The following is a 27,930-nucleotide window of genomic DNA, read 5'->3' on the forward strand; positions in this document are numbered from 1 at the left end:
CACTGGAAGTAACCGCATTTTTCATTGTGTGTATTTACGGAGTTTTTATTTTCCATGACTACAAATGCTTTGGGCTCTTTCTGTATATTACTTGCCCAGGTCTAGAAAGTGTTCTTTATCACTACTTCCACTTATGTATTTTGTCTTTAAAACTACCAGATTTTAGTTTTATTAATCATCTTTATTTTAGTATACATTTTCCCTTTTATTTTTCTATCATTATTTTTATCTTTCATTTTCTGTTGCACAATTTTCTTTTGTTTCATTTTGTTTTTACTTACTGCTTGAGTTCAATGTGAAGATCAATAGGATTTTAGAAATGTGCATATTAATTTTCAAATAAATATGGTTGGATTCAGATTTTGTATTGTTGACTTTCTTTTTTTGTTGTTGTTGTTTTTTTTGTTTTTTGTTTTTGTTTTTTTTTTTTTGAGACGGAGTCTCGCTGTGTCGCCCAGGCTGGAGTGCAGTGGCGCGATCTCAGCTCACTGCAAGCTCCGCCTCCCGGGTTCACGCCATTCTCCTGCCTCAGCCTCCCAAGTAGCTGGGACTACAGGCGCCCGCCACCACGCCCAGCTAGTTTTTTGCATTTTTAGTAGAGACGGGGTTTCACCATGTTAGCCAGGATAGTCTCGATCTCCTGACCTCGTGATCCACCCACCTTGGCCTCCCAAAGTGCTGGGATTACAGGCATGAGCCACTGCGCCCGGCCAATATTGTTGACTTTCAATTTCATTTCATTTTGGCCAGTATATTCATTTAATGTAATTTTCATTTGATATTTACTTTTTTTTTTTTTTTTTTGAGACGGAGTCTCGCTCTGTCGCCCAAGCTGGAGTGCAGTGGCCGGATCTCAGCTCACTGCAAGCTCCGCCGCCCGAGTTTACGCCATTCTCCTGCCTCAGCCTCCCGAGTAGCTGGGACTACAGGCGCCTGCCACCTCGCCCGGCTAGTTTTTTGTATTTTTTAGTAGAGACGGGGTTTCACCGTGTTAGCCAGGATGGTCTTGATCTCCTGACCTCGTGATCCGCCCGTCTCGGCCTCCCAAAGTGCTGGGATTACTGGTAAATTTATCTATTATAAATGTTACCTATGTACCAAAAAGCATTTTACATTTGCTTTTTAATTGTTACAGTCTCCGTCCTCAAAGTTCTTAACCTTGTACATATTACTAAACATTATTAATTTTCTACTCTGCTTTATTGGTTTCTGAAAGCATAATGTTAAACACACACACACACACACACACACACACACACATATACACACACAAAACTCCCATCATGACTGCAGATTTTACTGTTTGACCTTACAACTCTCAGTCTTAGCTTCAGTGTGTCACTGTTGTGTGGTTAGGTGCATAAAGTTCATCCTTGTAATATTTTCCTATGAATTTTTTTCATTAACTATAAAATGTCCCTCTTGGATCTTATATATACATTGGATATTAATATTGCTACCCTCGGTATCTTTAGTATTTATTTAGATTGCCTGTTCCCATAACTTGACTTTTAATCACTTAGCATTGTTCTAGGATTTAAATGTAAAATAAAAGGGAGGGGCCCGGATGGGTGGGATGCCTAATCTGGACCCAGCCCGGTGATTACATTAGCTGGGCACTGATTGGGTTAGGATGCCGCCCAGGTATAAAGCCAGGGTCTTTGCAACCTGGGGCTTCATTTGGAGTTCAGCTACCAAGAGGAGACCTTCTCTCTGGGTCCTGGAGTATTTTCGTCAGGAATTGTGAGTTTTGGGTGGAAGGTAGGTCATTTTATTTCTCTGTTGGAGCACTTTTTGATATTTGTCCTACTGAGAAAATTATTCTCACCCAAGTTGTTCATAAGATTCAGTTAAAATTTTTAAAACATCTCAGCAAGATTTTTAGCTATGCCCCCTAAGTTATCTCAATGTGTTTCATTTGTATTTCCTTTTCTATTCATGCCTATGGCTTTTCACTTCTCACCATCTTTTTGAAAAGTCAAGTTTTAGTTTTTTGTCATCATTCCCATTGAAGGTTCTGTTTCCTTTTGCAATGGTTTCTGCTTGTGTCTTTATTTTCATTGTTTCCTTTGATGTTAATGCATCCAGTTTCTTGAGTGGCTTGCTTAATTCATTCCTTTGCAAACTTGATCATTTTCACTCTTAGTTTGATTAGATGCTCCTCTTTTTCTGTTTTATTATTTGACCTTATATCCTGATGTTAACACACCATACCCTTTAGGTTAGCTTAATACTGGCTGAGTATTTCTTTTGTCTGGTTATACATGTATTTTCAAATATTCTGTATTTTGTGTTGTTGTTGTTTAGGTTTATTGATTTAATTTCCTAGAAGAGATGCCCAGGTGCAGTGGAGTTACCAGCTACTGGGGCACCAAAGCCTGAGAATCAAGAGAAGCCTCACAGTGACACCCCCAACTGAGGAAACTCACAGAGCTGCAGGTGGAGCTGGGACTCCAGCTGGGGCACCTGCCCCACTGGGACATATTCTATTTTCTTTGGACAAAAAAATACTGACTCCTGGGAAAAATACGGACTCCTGAGTCCTCCTGGGAAGTCAGAAAGCCTGTGAAAGATCTCACTTGTTCGAAAGTTCAAGTGTGAATTACTCCCTCACAGATAAACCAAAGTATTTTGAAAAACAAAGGGGAGAAAAGAAATTACTCCCCAGCGCTCTCAGGCATCTAGAGGACACCTAAGAACTTGGGAGTCAGCTACTTCTTGTGTGCAGCCATGAAGTCTGCGCACTCCAGTCCCCAGAACACAAGTCATACCATCATGACTTTTTACCCGACCATGGAAGAATTTACAGATTTCAACAAATATGTTGCTTACATGGAGTCCCAAGGCGCACACCGAGCTGGCCTTGCCAAGGTAATTCCACCCAAGGAATGGAAAGCCAGAAAGACTTACGATGATATCGAAGACATCTTAGTAGCCACTCCCCTCCAGCAGGTGACCTCTGGACAGGCAGGGGTGTTTACTCAATACCATAAAAAGAAAAAAGCCATGACTGTGGGGAAGTATCGCCACTTGGCAAACAGTAAAAAACATCAGACTCCACCACACCGGAATTTTGCAGATTTGGAGCAACAGTACTGGAAGAGCCACCCCGGTAATCCACCAATTTATGCTGCTGATATCAGCGGCTCCTTATTTGAAGAAAGCACTAAACCATGGAACCTAGGACACCTGGGAACAATTCTGGACCTGCTGGAGCAGGAATGTGGGGTTGTCATCGAGGGTGTCAACACACCCTACCTCTACTTTGGCATGTGGAAGACCACGTTCGCTTGGCACACGGAGGACATGGATCTTTATAGCATCAACTACCTGCACTTTGGGGAGCCCAAAACTTGGTACGTGGTGCCCCCAGAACATGGTCAGCGCCTGGAACGCCTGGCCAGGGAGCTCTTCCCAGGCATTTCCCGGGACTGTGAGGGCTTCCTGCGGCACAAGGTGGCCCTCATCTCGCCAACAGTTCTCAAAAAGAACGGGATCCCCTTCAATCGCATGACTCAAGAGGCTGGGGAGTTCATGGTGACCTTTCCCTATGGCTACCATGCTGGCTTCAACCATGGCTTCAACTGCGCAGAGGCCATCAACTTTGCCACTCCACGATGGATTGATTATGGCAAAGTGGCTTCACAGTGTAGCTGTGGGGAGGCGAGAGTGACCTTTTCCATGGACGCCTTCATACGCATCCTGCAACCAGAGAGCTATGAGCTCTGGAAACACAAGCAAGACTTGACCGTTGTGGATCACACAGAGCCCAGGGTTGCAGAAAACCAAGAGGTGAGCACCTGGAGGGAGGACATAGCACTTAGGAGAGCTGCTCTGGGCCTGAGGCGTCTCCGGAACCACATAACCAGCTGTCCCATACAGACTGTGGCCCCAGGGCTCTGTTACAAGCCAAAGGGCCATGGCACCGATGCTGTGCCTGGATCTGCATTCCAAACCCTGGAGACGTCAGCCCGGATTCTTCCCCCTTCCACTGGAAGACGGGGTCGTGGTCGCCGTCCTCGAGAACTGGGGACTGAGGCGACAACTGTTCCGTCTGCAGCTAAGAGGCGCCTCTCAGTGGGGACAGGGAGCAGAGCTCCAGGCCGCAAACCTCAGCTCCAGTTCGCCAATGAAGCTTTGACAGACAAACCCGCACCTTTGAGCAGTGACCTTCCGCATTTTGCCAAGGCTTCTGGCTGCTGTTGTGCCCCTGATCTTCAACCCCTGGGGCCCCCACTGGATCCTGATGAACCCATGCACCCTGGCCCCTGCCTATTATCCCTCGACAGCACTGCTACTAGTCTTCCTGATGTTGTCACCATGACTCCTTCCAATGTCACTGTGCCTTTGATTACATTGTCCAGGGACACCGGTGGGGACTGGAAATCCCTGGAGAACCTGGCCAAGGTTGCAGCGATGGACCACTCTTATGCCTCTAGGGTTCTGACCCCAACTGAGTTTTCCAGGATCTCCTGGGCCCCCGACTCATCTGCTGGGGCTACAGACAGGCAGAGATACGATGCTAAATCTGGGGATATTTTCCTCCAATGCATGATCAATCCTCTGGACCCATGGCTATTGAATATGGTGCCAAATGTCAAGTGATATCTACTTCTTATCCCAATCCCAGGAATCAGAGAAGATTCCTGCCAAGCACAATTCTGGCCTGGGCCTCTCCACAGTGAAGATTCTTTACCTCCAATAACTGACAAATTTCCAAGGCCCCAGATTCCGTCTCCAACTGTGACAACCAGGGCTCTCAGAGACCACGGAACTCCCCACCCCAAAGGTTGCCATAGGATGTTGTAATATCCCTCAGGGACTCTCTGTCTACTCCTAATCATTGTGCCTGTGGCTTTCATCATGGCCCAGATGCCATGGACAGCACTTGCTGCTGTTGTCCCCTCAGGATACCTCCCTTACAGTGCTATGGGTCCAGATCCCACTGCAATTTGGACTCACATTGGATGATGCTGAGAATCTCACTGAGTCCCTCATTTTTACCTTCCGTCTGGTCCTCTATTTCTCTGGCCCTGGCTTCCACTGGACATTGCTACAGCCCCAGTGAGGTTCGGGGCTTCTCACAGTCCTTCAACTGCAACATGTTCTCCACCCCAGGCCACCATCCACTGTTCATGCACAAACTAGACCTGTAGACCAACTGAGTCTGCTATCCATTCATGGCCCCAGAGATATTTTGTAATGTTATTGATGTTTATTAAATTTGCTATCTCTACTGTACATCTGCAAAGTAAAGAAAAAAATCCTTAATACATGTTTTTAAAATCAGAATTATATAAAAGATGTATCAAAAAAAGTGATGAAGAAAAGTGATTGAGATAAAGGAATGGCAAAAGTATACCTAGGAAAGAACAAACATAAAAGTAGAGTCACAGATCTTAGTATCAGTCTAAGTTGAATGAAGACCCAAGGTACATAGAAGGTCTCTCTTCAATGTAAAAGGCTAAATTTCAGAATGAAATTGCAGCAGTCATGAGTATTGAAGTAAGTTTGATAAAGTATGACTTACAGCATATAAAACGGAAAGAGACTCATTAAACACAGGCACATTGAAGTCATGGACATGGTTTAAATCTCATGTGGAACTGTAATCCCCAATGTTGGATTTAGGGTCTGGCAGGAGGTGATTGGATCATGGGGGCGGTTTCTCGTGAACTGTTTTGCACCATCACCCTGGTGTAGTTCTCCCATTAGAATTCTCACAAGATCTCATTGTTTAAAAGTCTATAGCATGGCTGGGTGTGGTGGCTTATGCCTGTAATCCCAGCACTTTGGGAGGCTGAGGCAGGCAGATCACCTGAGGTCAGGAGTTTTATACTGGCCTGGCCAACATGGTGAAAACCCATCTCTACTAAAAATACAAAAATTAGCTGGGCGTGGTGGTGGGCACCTGTAATCCCAGCTACTTGGGATGGTGAGGTGGAAGAATCACTTGGACCTGGAAGGTGGAGGTTGCAGTGAGCCGAGATCATGCCACTGCACTCCAGCCTGGGTGACAGAGTGAGACTCCACCTCAAGATAAATAAATAAATAAATAATAAATAAATAAATAAATAAATGTGTGTAGCACCTCCCCACCATCTTTCTTCTTTGTGATCTAGCCATTAAGATGTGCCTGCTTGTCCTTCACCTTCTGCCATGATTGCAAATTTCCTGAGGCCTCTCCAGAAGCAGAAGCTTCTATGCTTTCTGTATAGCCTTCAGAACCACGACTCAAATAAAACTCTGTTCTACATAAATTACCCAGTCTCAAGTATTTTTCTTATAGCAACGAGAGAATGAACTACTACAGCAAGTTGGTACCAGGAATAGGTCATTGTTACAAAGATTTCTGAAAATGTAGAAGTGGCTTTGGAATTGGGTAATCAGCAGAGATTGGAAGAGTGTGGAGGGCCCAGAAGACTATAGGGGGTTGAGGGAAAGTTTGGAACTTCCTAGACACTTGTTATATTGTTGTTACAAAAATGCTGATAGTGATATGGAAAATGAATTCCAGTGTGAGTAGGTTTCAGATTGAGAAGAATAATTTATTGAGAACTGGAGCAAAGTTTACTTCTGTTATGTGTTAGCCAAGAGGTTGGCTGCACTGTGCCCCTTTCTAGGGACTTGTGGAACTTTGAACTTGAGAGTAATGATTTAGGGTAACTGGCAGAAGAAATTTTTAAGCAGCAAAGAGTTTAAGATCTGGCCTGTCTTCTTATAACAGCCTAGGCTCACATTCATGAACAAAGAAATGACCTGAAAGTGTAACTTATATCCAGTTCCAGTGAAGCAGAGTACAAAAGGGAAGCAAAATGTAAAAGTTTAAGAAATTTGCAGCCTGGCCATGTAGCGGAAGAGAAAAGCACACTTTTAGGGGAGGAATTCAAGCTGACTGCAGAAATTTACATCACTAAAAGGAAGGCAAGTACTAGTAGCCAAAATATTAAGAAAAACATCTTGAAGGCATATGAGAGACCTTCCTGGCAATGCTTCCCATCAGAGGCCTGGAGGTCTGGGAGGACAGAACGGTTTTGTGGACTATGCTTAGAGCCCTGCTGTCCTGTACAGTCTGTGGACACTGCTGCCTGCCTGCATACCAGTTGCTCCAGCTCTCGCTGTGGCTCAAGGGGCCCAGGAAGAGTTCAGACCATTGCTTCAGAGTGTGCAAGCCATAAGCCTTGGAGGCTTCCACATGGTGTTAAGTCCAAGGGTGCACAGAATGCTAGAACTGAGGGTTGAGAATTTCTGATTAGATTTCAGAGGATGTATGGAAAAGCCTGCATGTCCAGGCAGAAGTCTGCTGCACGGGAAAGGGTCTCACAGAGAACCTCCACTATAGCAGTACAGAGCAGAAATGTGAGGTTGGAACCCCCATGCAGAGTCCCCACTGCGTACTGCCTAGCAGAGTTGTGAGAAAAGGATCACTTTCCTCCAGATCCCTGAATGGTAGACCAACCAGCAGTTTCCACCCTACTTCTGGAAAAGCTGCAGGCACTTAACACAAGACCATGAGAGCAGCTGCAGGGGCTGAACCCTGCAAAGACACAGGAGCACAGCTACACAAGTCCTTGGGAGTACACATCATGCACTGTTGTGCTCTGGATATGAGACATGGAGTCAAAGGAGTCTATTTTGGAAGTATAAGATTTTATGTCTGCCCTGCTAGGTTTCAGACTTGCTTGGGGTCTCTAGCTTCTTTCTTTTGGCCAATTTCTCCCTTTTGGAACAGGAGTCTTTACCCAATGCCTGTACCCCCACTCTATCTTGGAAGTAACTAACTAGTTTTTTATTTTACATGCTTATAGTCAGAAGGGATTTGCCTTGTCTCAGATGAGACTTTGAACTTTGGACATTTCAGTTAATGGTGAAATGAATTAAGACTTTGGGGAACATTTGAGAAGGCATGATTATACAGTGCAATGTGAGAAGGGCATGAGATTTAGGAGGGGGCCAGGGAAGGATTGATATGGTTTGGATCTATGTCCCCACTCAAATCTCATGTAGAATTGAAATCCTCAGTTTTGGAGGTGTGGTGTGGTGGGAGGTGATTGGCTCATGGTGGTGGTTTCTCATGAATGGTTTAGCACCATCCCCCTAGTGCTGTTCTTGTGATAGAGTTCTCACAAGATCTGGTTGTTTAAAAGTGTGTAGTGCTTCCCCCCTCTCTCGCTTCCTCCTGCTCTCACCATGAAAGATGTGCCTACTTCCTCTTTGCCTTACATCATGATTGTAGGTTTCCTGAGGCCTCCCCCAAACCAGACACCTCTATGCTTCCTGTACAGCCCGCAGACCTGTGAGCCAATTAAACCTCTTTTCCTTATAAATTACCTGGGTATATTCTTTATAGCAAAGTGAGAATGAACTAATATAGTCACCTTATTAATCCAAGCCAGAACAAACAGAGAAAGCTAAGGATATGAAAAACTTAGACAACATTAACAATAAGGTAGAATTGACAAACCAGATGATAGAAAATACTTCCTCTCTTCAGGTGCTGTTGACAGCTGTTGTGAAACCTCTGGTTCTTGTCTTCTTAGTTTAAAATAATTTAAACAAGAGACATACAGCAAAATAAGTATAGCATAGAGTAATTTATTGTGAAAGAAAAATAATATTTTGAAAGTTAGGTGCAGAATAGACTGTACACACTAAGAGGGGAGGAATTCAGGATGGGCTGCTTGTTAGGGTGAGACAGCATTGATCATTGCTGGAGAAACCCCCATTATCGGAGTTTTACATGGTTATTCATAAGGAGGTGGTAACAGGTACTAGTACACATGTTCTGATGGTCTTCTGTACATGTACAGTAGCTGTACATGCTTATTCATACATCCCATGTCTCGTTAGTATCTTAAATCTCCCCATGGGTGTGTTTTTTACTTGTAATGAACAAAAGATCAGTTTGAGGACAGGTAAAATCAAAATGTGCATGCTCTCTAGAAGGGAAAGTCCCTACTAAAGATAGCTTTGCTTGAGTGAGCTCAGTTACAATATGAATGCTAAGGCTTATTGTATTGGCTGTATGGTCACCACAGTCACTGCATCCCAAGTATATTTCATGTCCTTGACAACCTATCCTGCCAAGGAATCAATCACAAAATTTGACAGCATATCAGTGTGAATAGAAAATATCAATATCTTCTTTAAACAAAATGAAAAAAATTCAAACATTCTGAATTATCATGCAATAACACTTGAAATATTTTTGAAAGTCAGAAAATGTACAGGTCCTTTTCCTGGCAGGTTAAATTTTTTTATTGAATGGATTTCATATTTGAGGGAAGCACAAACCATAAAAGCCAAATTTCCACAAAACAATAAATATCTATTAAGAATATGAACTGTAGAGCAAGACAGCCTGATTTTGAATTCCAGGTTCTCTTACCAGCTTGTGTGACCTTGAAAATAACTTAACTTTATGACTCAGTTTCCTCAATGTAAAATGGAGATAGCACTTACCTCATGTGTTTAGTTGACAGTTCTATGAGTGAATATATGTAACTTGCTAATACCAATGCCTGGAATACAATAAGCATTTACTGGAGTGTTTTTAAATTTAAAACTTAATAACATACAAAAAGGAATATATGAGATTCATTTAGAATAGTGCTGAGGAAAATCTGCAGCCTTTATTTTCTTCATCACATTCAAATAATAAAATTAACTGGATTAAGCTTCTGATTTACAAGTTAGGAAAAGATCAATTATATGAAAGTAGCAACAAGGAATTGATACAGATATACACAGAAAATGAGTCGGAATAACTGTAAAATAATAAATCAACATAAAGCTCAATGATGTGGATTTTTTTAGAAAAATTAACTTACTACATATAAAGTTTAAGAAATAAATTCCTGTGTATGAAATACCGAAAGATGGCGGAAGACCTGACTCTTCAAAAATGACAAGGATTAGATAATTTCACAGAGGAATTGTGTGAAATTTTTATTTCAAGTATGCATAGGCCTTTAAAATGAGAAAAAATTCAAGTTTAAAAATAAGCACATCAGCCGGGCGCGGTGGCTCAAGCCTGTAATCCCAGCACTTTGGGAGGCCGAGACGGGCGGATCACGAGGTCAGGAGATCGAGACCATCCTGGCTAACACGGTGAAACCCCGTCTCTACTAAAAATACAAAAAATTAGCCGGGCGAGGTGGCGGGCGCCTGTAGTCCCAACTACTCGGGAGGCTGAGGCAGGAGAATGGCGTGAACCCGGGAGGCGGAGCTTGCAGTGAGCTGAGATCCGGCCATTGCACTCCAGCCTGGGCGGCAGAGCGAGACTCCGTCTCAAAAAAAAAAAAAAAAAAAAAAAAAAAAATAAGCACATCATTGACAGAAAATCCTAATGAATTGCAGACTGAGAGAAAATGATGGACAAAACTTATTGATGAGCACCAATGTAAAAATTTTAACTTAAATATTAGCTAAGAGAATCTAAGTACATTAAAAGAATGACATACAAAGACTACATGGGGTTTATTGCAGGAAGGCAGTGATGGTTTAAACAAGGAAATCTAGGAATATAACTTATCCCGTAAATGCAACCAGAAGAAAAGTTATATGATCATGTTTATAGATGTTGATAGGCATTTGATATAATTCAACAGTCTTGTTTTACACACACCCACAAGGAAGCAATGAATCCTTCCTTAAAATAAAATTCAAAAATTCTCTATCTACTAGTTAGCTATTTTAGACCCAAGCCAGCATTTTCCTTAATGTGAGGTATTTGAAGCATTTCAGTCAATAATTTATGGAATTAGTGCTGTTAACCACTGCAAAAATTTTTAGAGCTATGATTGATGGAGGGGAAGAGACAAAATTTATTTTGTTGTAGTTGTAGTTGAAAAGGCTGAAGGCAGGGAAAACTCAAGGAGGGGGCTAAATATCTGAATGGCTTCCCTATGGCCACCATGCTGACTTTACCTATGGCTTCAATTTCAGGGAGGCCATGAATTTTGCCACCATGTGATAAGCAAAGTGGCCTCTCAGTGCAGTGGTGAGGAAGTCATTGTGACCTTTTCCCTGTACACTGTCATGGGCATCCTGTAACCCAAGTGCTATGAACTGTGGAAATCTAGACAAGAGGGATTAGTTGCAGACCCCATGGAATCCAGGGCACAGGCCAGCCTGGAGATGCCCACCTCGTGGAAGATCCAAGTGCCTGAGAGGGCTCTCTGGACTGAGGCACCACCCGTGTCACCAGGGCCATGACCCACTCGGCCTAAGACCTCCAGTTGTGGTGCCTGTTGCCTCACATTTCTGTGCCCGGTGTTCCTGTGGCCAATTTAGCCTGCAGTGATGCTTCCTAGTCCAGGACCTTAGCTTGGACCTACTGCCCACCCTGGGTTTGTCAACCTTGGTCTGAAACTTTCAACTGGTAGATGTGGTTGTGGTCCTTATCCTTTGTAACTGGTGGTTCAGAAGTCAATCCTCCAGGCTCCTTCTGGCCAGAAGGTACCTTTTGGTGGTCACAGACTGCACACCTCCAGGCACTGAACCTAAGCCCCTGCCCACAGATGCAGCTTTGATGGATAGGCCTGTACCACTGAGCCCAGGATCCAGCATCCTGCCAAGGATTCTGGGTGCTGCTGGGGCCCCGCCCCTGTGCCCATGGTCAGCTTTTATACCCCACTGCTCTGCTCTGTGGGGGCTTCTTGAGATTGGTCATATTTACAACTCAGAATTTTTGGCAAATTTTCAGGCCACTAAAACTGCAGTGCCTCCCAGTGCTTAGTTCCTGTGGTGAGGCCCCTGGGCACTGCTGAGTCCAAGGTGATTACCAAATTCACCATATTTTCTTCATCCTCTCAGATGTTATAATATCTTGACACTTCTACTTCTGTGTCACCAGTTGAGATTTCATCCACTGGACATGAGTATCTCTCAGAACGAGGTCTTCCTGGGTTTGCCAAGAGCTCATCTATCCCAGTGTCCCAAACTCTGGACCAACTATAGAGGCTGCTGAACTTCTGAAGAATTTGGAGTGTGGTTACCCTTCAATGGTCTTCTTCCCTTATCTCTCCCTCCCTCCCTCCCTCAACTCTCCCCTTCTTGCAAAACTAGCCTTTTATAGCCAATTAGGTCAATAGAGTCAGAAAAAAAAGCATCATATTTCTAAGTCATTGAGATATTTAAAATGTGATATCGCCAGTATTTGTTCACAAATATATTAAAGGTCACCAACAAGTAAAATCGGACTTTCTTTCTAATATTGTAATTTCAAAAACATTGCAGGAAGAGGTTATTCTCCATGCATTTTTCTTTGCAGTTATTTGAGGACATTCCAGGCAACACTTATTAATATTTTATGGACTGGTTACATTTTGTGGTGGTGAGTGAGCTCAGCGTATGGTTATGAGGTTCTGGCTGTCTGGCTGTGTGGGAGCACTGGATTGCAGTTATGCTTTGAGGATAGCTTGGTAGGACCAGCCTGGCACTCAGCCAAATAGCAGGACCCAAGTTGCTGGGAAAGATGAATAGCCCTAGGATAAAAGGGCCATCATCCGACTCTCTTCTCTCCCAGGCTCCACTGCCTGGGAGAGAACATAAAGCTGTGTGCATACTTCACACTGGTAATTCATTGACTCAGCCCAATAAATAAACCCCCAAGTAAGTGAACAAGACAGTTTCAGTCAGGAACGTGTGTTTGTGTAGGAACTAAAAAGCAGGATTGGACAACAGGGCAGAATGGGCAGAGGCTGGCTGAGCTGCTGGTCCAGGAAGGCTTCAGAGAACAGGAGACCTTTTGGGGCCCCAACAGAGAAAAATAAGAAGGTCCAGAGTGGGATTTTCCACCTGCAGGGAACTGTAAGTGCAATAGGCCTAATATAGAACTTGATGAGTTGTTTTACCAGTGATACGATAGAGGCTTATTTATATCTGGGGCACACAGAAGAAGAGGCAGAGATCAGACCACTTAGGCCCTGTGACTCATGTTAATTGCATTATTGGGTATTCTATCAACTTGAATTGAGAAGGCACTGGAGGTGTAAAACAGCAGTGAAGATGTGATTTATGCGTTTAAACAATCAGCTTAGTTGCTCTGTGGAGAATGTACCAGAAGGAGAAAGAGTTAGACCATCTACAATACAAGTGAGAGTGACAGTTGCTTAGACTCAATTGTTCATCTTGAAAATGCACGGAAGTGGACAAATTCAAAACTTATTTTGGAAATTGAAAGTGATAGTTTTGGATGTAGAAGGAAACATTCAGAGAAGCAAGCCACCCCTCCCCTTAGTACTACTCTTGCTTAACTGCCCTTACAGAATGTTATTAAGGCTCCAAAGTTGAGGCTTCAGGCAATTTGAGAGCCAAAGTAATAAACAATTGGTGCTTGCCTGAACTTTTCAATAAAGAACAGAAAAACCCAAATTTTCTTGCCTATCTCACTCATTCACACAACTTTGTCATTCCTAATGCAATAAGAGATGGAAGTTTATTCTTTATAAAATTCAAGCTGAGAGGCTGAACACAGAGTCTGCAGGCACACAGGAAGACGGAGTGAGTTGCCTGGCTGAAAAGGGGCTAAAGCTAATACTGAGATGGTGGAACCACAAGATGAAAGCATACTGGATTCATTGGAAGGGAGAAGCCCTAGAGAACTGCTGGACCTACAGTACATCTTGCATGACCAAATCAATTTTTATGTGATAGGAAAAAGTCTCATTGGCCCTGGAATGCAGGAGGCAGACAGCCTTCAGCTGCAGAGAGCTGCCTTACCCAAGGCCATGTCTCCTCTGAGTGTAGCCCATATCCGATGACTGCTCAGTGCTGGAGCATAAAGCTTGGCCATCTCTGCTGAACTCAGGACAATCCTGAGGGCCATTTGAGCTCCAGAGTCCCTGCAGGATCAGCTGACTGTCTTTGGGCATAAACCACAGATCAACTTTTCTCTGTGCTCAAACCTTCTTCCTATCCTTCCCTTACTCAGATACAGATCCCAAAGGCACTCTAAAGATCTTGGTGCTGAAGTCTTGGAGTCTGCTCTGTAGTGGACCTGAACTGCAATTGTACTTTAGGTTTCTTTGTGTTTCAAAGGCATAATTTCCTTAAGAGAATAAAGATTGGTCCCCCTGCTGAGAAATTATAATCCTTCTTTGCATGGTTATTTAGGGATGTGAGGAGCTAGAAATGGCCATGAGACAGAATCTCAACTTCCAATGTATGGAACTATTGTTGTGACAGCCATTGAAAACATGCCACTTTGAATACCAGAAGTCACAAGGATAAGAAGCAAACATCTTACTTTTGGCATGATGGATCAGTCCCAGTTTTACACCTGGATTTACTAGAACCATGCACTCTGGCTCTAAAAGAAACAATCCCATTTCCAGAGCAACTGACTCTCACATGCATTGCTACTGGGAATGTACCATCATACAGCCCCTTTGAAAAACCGTTTGTCAATGTTCTATAAACTTGAGCACCCATCCATCTATAGCAGTTCTCCTCCTAAATACCTACACATTTTATAAGAATCACGAACTGTGGATAATTCACACATCTCTGAATATATAAGTAGAAAAATTCATAGCTTATTAAAACTTGTAGCTTATTTAATATTATTCAGCAACAAAATGGAATGTATTGCTGGTACATGCAACAGGAATAGCTGGATCTTACAAACATCAGATTTGGAAACTATAAAATAGGAAAACCTATTGTATATTTTTATTCATATTCATTGCAAACATAGACCAAAGTAAGCTGTGGTCATCGAGTTTAGAACATGATTGCCTCTGGTGGGAAGCAGGGTCCTGGCGTGAATGTGATGGGGCCGTGGGAATGTTCTACCTCTCCTTTTGGGTGATGATTACATGGGTGTATGTGATTGTTAAAACTCACTGACATGGAGCCCTATGGTGTATGCATTTTTATTGCACGTATTTTAAACTGGAGAAAACTGAACAGGAGACAAGATAGGAGCAGCTGGAAAAGTGGGAACCATCTTAAGAAACAGTGCAAAGCTGAATGCTAGGTTGGTAGGGAGAACACCTGGAGGGTAACGGAATCCCCAGTGCAGAACCAAAAGGAATCAAGATTTTGTGACACCAGGTACCTCCAGAGTTGGGAGTAAAAGTAAGGCTAAACACATAGATTTTGATAAAAATCTGTTGGAGAAGTTACTTTAGTTCCTTGGGTCAGCTCCATTAAGTTAGCATCTGGATGACTACTTCTGCCAATTACAACCACTCATCTTTCAGTGGAAAATGAGACTTTCTTGCTCCTATATTCCAGGTGAGAATTGGAGGTTGCTAAAATTAGGTGATGAGGTTGGATTGTGGATATGAAAGTGCAGAAAAGAAAGGAATTCTGACAATTTGTGGACACGGTAGCTTGGCTCACATTCCACCTTGGAATGTGAGAACTGAATTTCTGCGTATTATCTTCAGCAGCATCACAATCTTATCCTAGGCAGATAGATGCCCTGGAATAGCTATCATTAAAAAAAATATTGGAGAGTAACAGAAAAGAAACATAAGCACACAAATAATTTGTAGAAAATATTGCTTCTATTGTCCTACTGTTTCTATTCAGCTACTTTCATAAATATTTTGCATTCTCTTGCCAAATAAGGACAAGCAATAGTACAGCTAAACTTGTTTCTAAATTAGTCTTCTGGAAAGTTCAGGGAGTTAGGGGTGGCTGTGGAGGGCTTCTTCAAGCAATTGCAATTAGAATTCTATATTACTTCATTTGACACTCTCAATTTGGGTCACTCTTCTTTGTAAAAATTGCCCATATCCAGCTGTTTGCCCATGTCCAATAATAAGCTTTTGCTATTCTGTACTGTATTTTGGAAAATCAAGGAACATTGATAATGAAAATTATCTAAGAGCAAGTGTAGAGCCATCTTTGTCCTCTCCCATGACCTCTGTTCCTTCATTTCTGAAGGCTTCTCTTCATTTCTGAGAAATAACAATTATGAGTTCGATGCATATTCTCCATGTTTATAGTCAGAAGTCTACACAGCCAAGATGATATGTCAGGTTTGGTTTTATCAACTTCTCTTCCTCCTCCTACCTATTTAAAAACTCAATATTAAAAGGCCTAGACAGATTGTTACATATATAGATTCTAATGACTCCAATAGAGTCAATAGATCTGTATAATTTTTTATTTTATTCATTCCCCTACTGATGGACATGTAGATGATTTCCACATCTTTGTTATGTATAAATAACACTTTCTTGAACAGCTGTGTGCATAGAACTAGAGTTCCTTGGTTATACTGATATTTGTTTTCAATTATTCTAAGAATAGCTAAGTCAGCCTACAATTTCTATCTCCATTAGCAGTGGGACAGTTCTGGTTTCCCCATATCTTGGCCCATTTTTACATTGTCAGATCATTTCACTTTTTCTAATTTAAATTGAGAAAAATGTCTCATTGCATTTTCTCAATTACTAGTGATCTTGTACATCCCCTCATATTTATTGGCCATCTGGAATTCCTTTTTTTTATGAGTTGCCTTTTCTAAGGCTTCGATCCCTTCTTTTGGGTTAACTCATTGCTTGTATTGATCTATAGAAGTTTTCAGGATACTTATTCATCGTCTATTTTACATATGACAAAACTGTTCTTCTATCCGGTATCTTGTCTCAATGTTTTATGTCCTCATTACACTGGAATGAGTTAAATATGTCAGAAATTTTCATCGTTGTTTCTGCTTTTGGCTCTTCTTTCTTTAAGATACTTTTCCCACCTTGAATTCATAAACACGTTCTTCAGTATATTCTCAAATAGCCCTAAAGTTCTCTTTTATACAGTCTTTAATTCATCACTAATTTACTCTTCTAAGTAGTGTAAGGTAGAGCTCTATTTTAATTTTTCCCCCCAATATCAATATCCCTTATTGAGTTATCAATTACTTTTCATGGGATTGGTAAGCCACCTTTATTATATACAGACTCCCACATATACAGTTGAGCCTTGAACAAATGAAGTGCATGGGTCCACTTATACAGGGATTTTTTTTTCACAACTGTATTGGTAAATTTTTGGAGATTTAGAACAATTTGAAAAAACTCCTGGATGCAACTTGTACTCTAGAAATATTGCAAAATATAAGAAAAAATGAGGTATGTCATGAATGCATAAAATATTTATAGATATTAGTGTATTTTAACATTTACTACCATAAAATATATACAATTCTGTTACAAAAAGTTAAAATTTATCCAAATTTACACACACACACAGACCATATATAATGCCATTTGAAGATGAGATAAATGTAAACAAATGTAAAGATACAGTATTAAATCATAACTGCATAAAATTAACTATAATAATATTGTATTATTGTAATAATTTTGTAGCCTGTTCCTTTTGCCATTGCGGTGAGCTCGTGTTGTGAGTATCCTCTTAAAATGCTGCAGGACGCTAATCATCTCTGCCTGAGCAATTTTTTTCTCTCTAGTAAATTGTCTATCACAGTAAAAAGTGATCTCTTGAGTATCATGTTTAGGACAATATCCTAAAGCTTGAATAATACTATGGGGCCCATACGAAGTGCCACTAGCGATGCTGGAAATGTTCCTAAGAAGCAGAGAAAAGTCATGACAGTATAAGAAAATGTGGAATTGCTTGATGTGTAGTGTACATTGAGGTCTGCAGTGAGGTTATCAGCCATTTCAGACAGGCTATTCATCTTGTTAAGGTATCCATAAATACAGTACAGTACGATAAATACATTTTCTCCTCGTGATTTTCTTAAAAACATTTTCTTTAGTTTTCTTTACTGTAAGAATACAGTATTTAGTACATGTCACATACAAAATCTGTGTTAATCAGCCATTCATGATATCTGTAAGACTTCCAGTCAACAGTAGGCTCTTAGTAGTTCAGTTTTTGGAGGAGTCAAAAGTATTTGAGGAGTTTCAACTGCACAGGGGTTCAGCACCCTGAACCCCCTCATTGTTCCAGGGTCAACTGTACATGTGTCTGTGTCTGGACTCAGTATTCTGTGCTTAGAGGTACTGTTGATATCAGCTCAAATATTACAGTTTGATAAGGGAGAAGTCTTTTTTTGTTTTAAGGCATCATTTTGGGGGTTGTCATTTAAATACTTGACTCTAACAGTGCTAGACTCTAACAGTGCTAGCTCTACCACCGTGAACAAGTGACTTACTGTCTCCATGACTCAGTTCTGTCATCTGAAAATTAGAGGTAAGATTTTTCTTACAGGTCATAAGAATTAAATGATTTATTGTACGAAGAGTAAATTGAACAGTGTTTGCCATGTTATAGTCACCATGTAGGTTAGTTATTTTAAATAATATTTTACTATTAGAAATAAAGAGGGATTTCTGTTCATCAAAAGATATGAAAAAAAGAGACAAATGACACACCAAGGAGTGTGAACCAATACTGTTATTACTCATATCCAGCAGAGAGCTGATATCCATTACATATAAAGAGCTAGTGCAGAGAACGTCAACCCAATAGAAAAATGGACAAAATACATAATAGGCAGCTCATGAGTGAGACTATCCAAATGGCCAACGAACATGAAAAAATTACTCATTTGTAATTAGGGAAATAATTTCTTTTTTTTTTTTAAGTTTTAAGTGACAAAGTCTCACTGTGTCACCCCAGGCTGTTGTGCCGGGAAGCAATCATAGGTAAAACAAATCTTAATGCCCTCACCTCACCTGCTAAAACTAAAAAGTCTGATATTCACCAAAGGTTTGCAAAAGTGAAGAGCACTGAGCACCCTCATATACAGCTATCCTGTGTGTAAATTGATAAAAACTGCTGAAAAACAATCAGGCATGATAAAGTTTGAATTCACATACAGTTGTCCTTTGATATTCTGCAGGCAGAGGGGGTCTGGTCCTTAGTAACCCCTGAGGATTCTGAGGAATGGCTTGGTATGCACATGTAACCTATACATATCTTCCAATATACTTTAAGTCATCTCTAGATTACTTACATTATGATGAAAATGCTATGTAAATAATTGTTTACTGTATAATGTTTTATTTATTTTTATTGTTTTTTTTTCTGAATAATTTCTACCCACAGTTGGCTGAATTCACTGATGCTGAAGCCAGAGGTTACAGTGGGCTTCCTGTATTCTATGACAAGGGATCCATTCATACGTAAAAGGACACATGAGCTCCAGTATACATGTCCAAGCGTGTTCTGAGCAACACTGTAAGAGGCCCAAAGTGGAAACAACCCAAGTGCCCATGAACAGCAAAACATTTATACCATTGAATGCCTTACGGCAAGGCAAAAGGATCAAGTACAGCTAGATGGAACAATATAGATGAGGGAAATAAAACACAAAATACATTAAAATATAAAAAGCACAATTCTATGTATATAAGGTTACATAACATTTTCAAAATCAGCAACATTTTAATTCATTTAATTTATTTAGAATTCTCCTGCAGAGGAGTTTTCTCTCTTCTCTCCAATGTGTTAATTTATTTAACCATTTATTTACGGCAGCACAGATTCATATTTTGTATTTTGGAATATGATATAGTAGTATTTTAGTTTGTTCCTTAAATTGTTCAATATGTGGCCATTGGGAGCTGTTTTATTGGTTTTTGTACCACATTAAAATTACTCCATCAATGCTTTTGTTTGTTTTCTATTTATCACATCATTTTCCAGCACTCCAAGATGCTCTAGGCCCTTTCTGTATATTTCCTTTCCAGATCTAGAAACTGTATTTCTTCATCAGTATTGCTAAATTTTTTTTTTCTTTAAAAGTGTTAGATTTCAAATTTTATTAATCCTCTTTTTAAAAAACATATCATCCCTTTTGTTTATTTGTAATTCTATTTTTATTTTAATGTTTTATTCTTTTGTTTTGGTTTTGCTTTACTAATTGCTTGACTTCAACATTAAAAAGTTTTAGAAATGTGGTTATTAATTTTCAAATAAATATGATTGGATTCAGGTTTTTTATTTTTAACTTTCAATATTATTTCACTGAGGTCCAGATGTACTCAATTTATTGACCTATGAAATTTTAATTGACATTTATTTTGTAGTCTTGTATTGGGAAATTCTTGTGTTTTCTACATGTTTTTGGTTGTTGCAGGTTATATGATCAAAATTGTTGTTTGTTGTGCAAATTATTATAGCATTACTAGTTTTGTTCTCTGCACTATTGATTTCTGAGAAAACGGTGTTACGGGGGAAAAAAACCTCCCATCATGAGTGCAGATTTTTCAGTTTTACCTTATAACTCTCAGTCTTGGCTTTCTATGTGTCACTGTTGTGTGTTTAGGTGCGTTAAGTTCATCACTGTCATGTTTTCCTAGTGAATTTTCTTTTCAATAACTATAAAATGTGCTTCTTTGATCCTATCAATACACTGGATATTAATATTGCTACCCTAGGTTTCTTTTGTTTAATATTTGTCTGGATTGCCTGTTCCCATAAATTGACCTTTAATCAGTTAGCTTTGTTCTTAAGATTGGTTTAAAATTAGAATAATAGGGAGGGGCATGGGAGGGTGGGACGTCTAATTTAAACCCAGCCCAGTGATTACACTAGCTGGGCGCTGGTTAGGATGTTGTCCAGGTATAAAGCCAGGATCTTTGGGACCTGGCTTCATTTGGAGTTCAGCTACTAAGAGGAAACCTTCCTCCTGGAGTATTCGGCCTGAAACTGGGAATTTGGAAGTTGCTGCTCCAGGGCGCTCCCTGCGGAGGTCGGCCGCCAGCCTCTCCGCCCGGCCTTTCCCGGCGTCCCCACGCGGGGCGCAGCCGCGAGAAAGGAACGCAGGTCACACCGTCAGCGCCCAGAGCAGCGCCAGTTTCCGGGCCCGGCCTGCTCTGGGAGCCATGAGCTGCGGCCGCCCCCCTCCCGACGTGGACGGCATGATCACCCTCAAGGTGGACAACCTGACCTACCGGACCTCTCCCGACAGTCTGAGGCGAGTGTTCGAGAAGTACGGGCGCGTGGGCGACGTGTACATCCCGCGGGAGCCCCACACCAAGGCCCCCCGCGGCTTCGCCTTCGTCCGCTTTCACGACCGGCGCGACGCTCAAGACGCCGAGGCCGCCATGGACGGGGCGGAGCTGGACGGACGCGAGCTGCGGGTGCAGGTGGCGCGCTATGGCCGCCGGGACCTGCCCCGCAGCCGCCAGAGAGAGCCACGCGGCAGGTCCGGAGGCGGCGGCTATGGACGGCGGAGCCGCAGCTACGGACGGCGGAGCCGCAGCCCCAGGCGGCGACACCGCAGCCGATCCCGGGGTCCCAGCTGCTCCAGGTCCCGCAGCCGATCTCGCTATAGGGGTTCTCGCTATAGCCGGTCTCCCTGTAGCCGATCTCCTTACAGCCGGGCGCACTGCAGCCGCTCTCCCTACAGCCGATCTCGCCACAGGGAATCTCGCTACAGCGGATCTCGCCACAGCTCATCTGGTTACAGTAACTCTCGCTACCGCCGCTCTCGCCACAGCCGATATCACAGCAGCCGGTCTCACTCGAAGTCTGGGTCCTCCACTAGCTCTCGCTCTGCATCAACCTCCAAATCGAGCTCTGCGCGACGATCCAAGTCCTCCTCGGTCTCCAGGTCTCGCTCACGGTCCAGGTCTTCATCTATGACCAGGAGTCCTCCCCGGGTATCCAAGAGGAAATCCAAGTCCAGGTCTCGATCCAAGAGGCCCCCCAAGTCTCCCGAAGAGGAAGGACAGACGTCCTCTTAAGAAAATGATGCATCAGGAAGCAACATGATGGAGGACTTGGGGAAAAGGATCACATACTCAGTCCATGGAAGCAACGTCCCTGGAAGAAGGGGCTGCCTATTGAAAAGGTTGTGTCACACTTTTCTACCTTTTTACCAGTTTGAAGCTTTGCATCAGGTGGCAAAATTCATTCTGTGCGCCGTTTTGTTGTTATTCACATTTTCTTGTAACTTAGGAGGTGAACGACCTAAGATTACATTATTGGGTTTGTATATTTGAGGCAAAAATTTATTTTTATTTCTATAGTGACGACTGTTTTGGTTTGAAATGAACAGATTGGTAACCTAATTTGTGGCCTCCTGACTTTTAAGGAAACGTGTGCAGCCATTACACACAGCCTAACGCTGTCAGGACATTGCTTCAACATTGCCTTCATTCCTTAAAGTTAAAAACCTACAAAAGGTGGTGTAAATTAATATGGATAATTTTATTTACCTCCAGGTCTAAAAGGTAGTATGATCCAAATTCGTATAAAGATTTTTCATGTGAAAGGACTGGGTTTTTAGCAAACACAAGTCTAATCTCTTTTGTGTTTTTGTGCACCAGGCCCGGCTGCGTAGCAGTTGAGTGATGCTGGTTAGCTATTAAGGTGGCCTGTTGCAGTGCAGAGTGCTGAGCTGCTTCCTGTTTTCTTCTGATTGCTCCTGGGGAAAACACGCCTTGTCCTGAAGAACAAATGGCTGTCCAGTTTATTAAAATGCCTGTCAACTGCACTTCCAGTCACCCAGGCCTTGCAGATAAATAATGGAGCATGCAGTGAGCACATCTAGCTGATGATAATCACACCTTTCCCCCCGTCTTTTCTGAAAAATTGTAACTCTGATCATATCAACATGTATGAACTTAAAATATGGAGAATGTTATGTAAGAAATGGTTTATAAGTTTGTTAAGTACTTAAAACGTGTATCTTTTTGATTATGAATTTTTTACGCTAACCATTGTTTCTGTAGTTAAAATTGTTTTCTTGGTGTTATCTTTTCTCAAAATTAGAAACTTTTGATGGAAAGTAGGTTGTTTTATTTTCCGTGTGACTTTTGGATATTTGTACTTTTGAGAAAATTGTTAGCACCAAGTGTTTCTCAAAATATAATTTGTTAAAAATCCTTAATAGGCTTTTAGCCATGTGCTTTATTGTTTTATCACAATGCAGTTTATTTGTAGTTTCTCTCTTTTCTCCTCATACCTATGGTTTTTTTACTTCTAAAATTATTTTCAAATAATCCATTTTTGGCTTTCATTATTATCCCTACTGGATGTTATGTGTTCTTTTGAAATTGTTTCTGCTTATACCTTTACTAGCAAAGGGAAAAATAACAATTTGATGTCTATGATCTAGTGACAATAGGATTATATTGGAGCCAGTTGAATAAATTTATTCTTTCAACCATATAGATCTTCATTAATATTTTTGACTGAATTGTCAATTAAAAATATTCCATTTCCTTTGTGCAGAAACTGCTAAACCCAGGATTCGATTCTTGAATGAACTGGCAAGGTGGCGGTGATCTGTAGATAAAAATCCCACATTTTGTTGTTACAACAGTTAGTAGTTAATATTGTTTTAATATATAGACTCCAGAATCTAAATTTTACCATAATGACATTTCTTCTGGTCAAGACAAATGTGATATTTTACCAATATAAATCTACGTAGAATCCAGACACACACAGAGCAGTCCTGAGAAATAAAAAATCAGGATACCCATGGCATCGTAGTAGCCACTAGCGTCCAGCAGGTGGCGAAGGGAGGTGAGGTATATTTATTAAATGGGAAGGAGTGGGACGGGTACGGGGCAGCCCTAAGGGTAGGAGAGCATTGTCAATTTCTGGGGGTAGTGTGAGACCCGGGGGTAGTGTGAGACCCAGGCGTACCTGGAGTTTGAAGCTTTGAAGCAAAAATATCTGTAGAACATCTTAAACATGTGACCAAATATGATGTTAAAATCAGCAGCTTTTTATACGTTAAAAACTTTGAAACCTGGGGCCGGGTGTGGTGGCTCACGCCTGTAATCCCAGCACTTTGGGAGGCCAAGGCAGGTGGATCACCTGAGGTCAGGAGTTCAAGACCAGCCTGGCCAACATGGTCAAACCCTGTCTCTACTAAAAATACAAAAATTATCCTGGCATGGTGGCACATGCCTGTAATCCCAGCTACCTGGAGGCTAAGACAGGAGAATTGCTTGAAACCGGGAGGCGGAGTTTGTGGTGAGCTGAGATCATGCCATTGCACTCCAGCCTGGGCAACAAGAGCGAAACTCCATCTCAAAAAAACAAACAAACAGAAAAACAACTTTGAAACCTAGGAAAAGTTTTGGACCTGTTGGAGCAGAAATGTGTGGTTGTCATTGAAGGTGTGAACATACCCACCTCTACCTCTACATGTGGAAGACCTGACACACACGGAGGACGTGAACCCATGCAGAAGAGCGATGTGACATGTTTTACATTTTATTAGCACCGTGATCTAACCAACTGAGCTAACTGGCCACACCATTTTATCGTTTATAATGATTACTATGAGGGCTGAGTGCAGAATGGAGTGTATGTGGTCAAGAGTGGAAGCTGTGAGGCTATTGCAGTAATTCAGAAAGAAAGGTGATAATTGCTTAGACTTTGGTGGTGGTGTTGGAAATGGACATAAATAGACATATTCAGGAAATATATTGATCTTAGATCTAATAAGACACAATAGATTAGAAGTAGGGAAATTAATGAAAAAGCAGAATTAAGGATGACTTCTCACCGGCTTGAAATGCTAAATGGATGAGGGTGCTGTTTAGTGAGTTGAGGAAGACTGGGGGTGGTGATGGGTGTAGAAATTGAGAAAGGAAAATCAAGAATTTCTAGAACTTTCAGAGTAATGTTAAATACTTTCCTTGATAGTTGGTCAGTCATCATTTGTAAGTGCATTTCTAAAAATATTGCTTAATTTTGTTTTTGAGCTTTGTATAAATGGAATTTTGTGTGTACTGATTATTTTGCTCAATATTATGTCTTTAAGATTCTCTGTATTGTTGCATGTGGCTGAGTTTATTTTTGATGCTGTGTAGTGTTTTACTAATAAATAAATCATAATTCAGTTTTTATTGTTCCATTGATGGACATCTGGGTTGTTTCCCATTTTAGTTATTTTGAATAAGGAAGCAATGAATATTTTTATACATATAGCCTGATGTACATGTGTATATACATTTCAGTTATCAATCCCAAAAGTGCATTTGCTGGCTATAGGTCAAGTACATGTTCAATGTTGTTATATAATTTTTAACTATTTTCCAAAGTAATTCTACCAATATATACTATTATCATCAGTTGATGAGAATTCCAGTTGCTCCACATTCTCATTAACACTTGTTAATGTCAGGCCTTTTAATATTTGCAAATCTGATGGGTATATAGTGGTATTTCATTTGGTTTTAATTTTCTTTACCCTGATTACCAAAGAAGTTGTACCTTTTTTTGTTTGTTTGTTTTTTAGTCACTTGGATATCTTCCTTTATGAAGTGCCTTTTAAAGAATTTGTCCACCTTCCTATTGGGTTATCTGTCTTTTCTTAACTATTTAAAAGGATTTTCTGTGTATCTGGATCTATTCTCCATAGTTTGCTGGTTCTCAACCAATTAAATCAGTATCTCTGGAAGTGGGACGTAGGCATCAACACTATATTTTTAAGTTCCCAAACTGGGCATGGTAGCGCATGCCTGTAGTCCTAGCTACTCAGGAGGCTGAGGTGAGAGGATCCCTGGAGTCCAGGAGTTTCAGGCTGCAGTGGGCTATGAGTTTTGGAGGGGAAAATATTCTAAACCATAACAAGGACCTATCATTACCATCTGAGACGGGAATGGAAAATTAATCTAATGACATTCAGATAAGAGCTTTATAAGGTACTAAAATTGTGTGTGTGTCTGTGTAAGTGTGTGAGTATGTGTGTGTGTTGACTTCTGTTTCCCTGCAGCAGTAAGGAGTGAAGCCTTTGTTCTCTCTTTGGGGTAGCAAGGAAGTAGGCAGGTAGGGAGATTTTAACTCCCTCTTCCACCAGGATGGAAATTAAAGAATAGGGTGGGTGAACATAGACTTGAAGAAGATGGGCCGAGTCCCAGCCGTGTACTACAGAGAAGAAAGGAGACTTGAGGAAGCCTGCTTGGGTCTAGAGGGGTCTGGGGGACTTAGTTACAACAAAGGCTCTGTGCTATTCCTCACTGGGTGCTAGAAAGGACGTTCAGAGAGGGATTTCTCTTTTCACAGTATAACCAGAACTATGGAGTGAGGTTCTGGATGTCAGGGAAAATGTCCCCTGTTAGGGTACTGTGTGGGAGAAGCTCCGCCCACCTCCTAATTGACCTCCTGATGTAAGATGGGCCTCAGGTTAGTGGGTTAGAGAATGTTTCTGGGGACTGGAGCCTTGCCATTGGCCAAAGAAAGCAATCAGTCCCTTAGGTGGTATTCAAAGGGTGGAGAAAACTCTGTTGTAACTGGAGTTACAGAAATCTTTTGCAATATCTAAGATAAAGCATTAAAAAGGTTTAAGTAACTGTAGTGGAGGGCCCTATGAAAAGAGTTCATACTGCTGAACTAGATTCTCAGATTGGCTGCCACAAAACAGAAACGTTGCAATGAAGCTAAAGGCCAGTCCTGAAAGCATGCGGCTTTCTACTCCGAGTTCTCCCACTGCTTTCCCCTCTGTTCCCCTGCATTTCTGCATCTTCCTGCCACTTCAGTCCTCCCATCAGTACATGAAGGGTCAAGAGGCCTGTGCCAAAGTGGTGACTGTGATGAACCAAGATAGATTTCCCTGGGCCCAGGCCACTCCTTATATTGGCACCCGGCTGTGCAGCAAGCTTCCCTGGCATGGCTCCAGGGCTGCCAAGGGTTTCCTTCCTCGCTATCAAAGAGAAGGTGACTCCCAGGAACGTGTGCCTCTGTTTGTCCATTACAAATGACCTTGCATCCTTGGTACAAGAAATTCTAGGAAGGCAGTTACTCTGGATAGTAATAATGATTCTCTGTTAATCATTCCTTCCATCACCTTCTCCCTCACAGCCTGTTATTTTTCTTTTAGTGATGAAATAAATAAATGATGATGTGGTTTTATGTTTTCCCTCTAGTCACAAACTCAGCCCATCCATTCTTGTGCTGTGTATCATGCATACAAAGTTGATTCTGAAGCGTGATGTGTTTAGTAAAGCAAACCTTTCCCTTAGTCACCACTTCTACCTTTCCAGCAGTTAATTACAGAGGAAAACTGGATGTAGAGCCAGCTGAACAGCATTTGAACCTGGCCTTGCCACTTTGTGGTCATGTGACTTTCAGCAAAAAATCATTGATTTTCTCTGAGCCGAAATTACAGGGCAGGATTTTTGTGAAGATATTGTGCGATGTAAATGTGATAGGCATGTAGGAGGTGCTCGATAGATTCGAGCAACAATTCGGTGCATCTCTGCATTCTCCCTACCTCTAGGATAAGCCCAAGGGCAAGGACCTACTCTCATATCCTTTATTTCTGCGATGCTCAGTTATACCACTGTCCTCACCACCACTCCCACAGCCCTACTCATTACTTTTTAAATTAATGAATTTTATTTTTTAGAATAGTTAATGGCAAAACTGAGAAGAAGTTAGAGTTCTTCTATAGACCTTGTCCCCACACACGCATAGCCTCCCTCAGCAACATCCTCCACCAAGGTGGTGCATTTGTTACAACTGATGAACCAATTGATGAACACACCATTATCACCCAAAGCTCATAGTTTATATTAGGATTCAGTCTTGGTGTTGCACTTTCTTTGAATCTGGACGAATGACTCCCAGTGATAAGTATCCAGCCTTATAGTACCATTCAGAGTAGTTTCACTGCCCTAAAACATTCTCTGTGTTCCACCCATTCATCCCTCCTTAATCTCTGGCAACCACTGTTTTTACTACCTCTATAGTTTTGCCTTTTCTACAATGTCATATAGTTGGGATCATAGAGTAGCCTTTCAGATGGGCTTTTTTTTTCACTTAGTAATATACATTTAAATTTCCTCCATGTCTTGTGGCTTGAAAGCTCCTTTCTTTTTATTGCCAAATAATATTCCATTGTCTGAATGTATCACAGTTCATTTATTTATTCATGTATTGAAGGACATCTTGGAGGCGTCCAAGTTTTGCAATTATGAATAAAAATGCTGTAAACTTTTATGTGCAGGCTTTTGCGTGGGAGAAAATATT

At 41.4% G+C, this 27,930-nt stretch overlaps 3 protein-coding genes across 4 annotated transcripts in view; 2 read left to right on the forward strand and 1 right to left on the reverse strand.

The window, feature by feature from the left end:
• CWC15 (CWC15 spliceosome associated protein homolog) overlaps positions 1-27,930 on the reverse strand; it is a 408,388-nt gene that overhangs the window by 111,686 nt on the left and 268,772 nt on the right. The window lies entirely within an intron of this gene.
• On the forward strand, positions 1,699-11,664 carry LOC126936521 (lysine-specific demethylase 4E-like). The gene is given in 4 exon segments (XM_050759267.1): positions 1,699-1,743; positions 2,308-4,601; positions 11,428-11,561; positions 11,564-11,664. Coding segments are annotated over 3 exon segments (2,106 nt in total). The 5' UTR covers positions 1,699-1,743; positions 2,308-2,730.
• LOC126935906 (serine/arginine-rich splicing factor 8) lies at positions 20,358-24,822 on the forward strand. Its single transcript, XM_050758056.1, has 2 exons — positions 20,358-21,787; positions 22,266-24,822. The coding sequence occupies exon 1, from the start codon at positions 20,817-20,819 to the stop codon at positions 21,678-21,680; it is 864 nt and encodes a 287-aa protein (XP_050614013.1). The 5' UTR covers positions 20,358-20,816; the 3' UTR covers positions 21,681-21,787; positions 22,266-24,822.

The sequence above is a fragment of the Macaca thibetana genome, chromosome 14 (assembly GCF_024542745.1).
Source record: "Macaca thibetana thibetana isolate TM-01 chromosome 14, ASM2454274v1, whole genome shotgun sequence".
In the NCBI taxonomy this organism is placed as follows: Eukaryota; Metazoa; Chordata; class Mammalia; order Primates; family Cercopithecidae; genus Macaca; species Macaca thibetana.

Coding starts and splice junctions, on each gene's coding strand:
- LOC126935906 (XM_050758056.1), top strand. CDS start 20,817: ATGAGCTGCGGCCGCCCCCCTCCCGACGTGGACGGCATGATCACCCTC.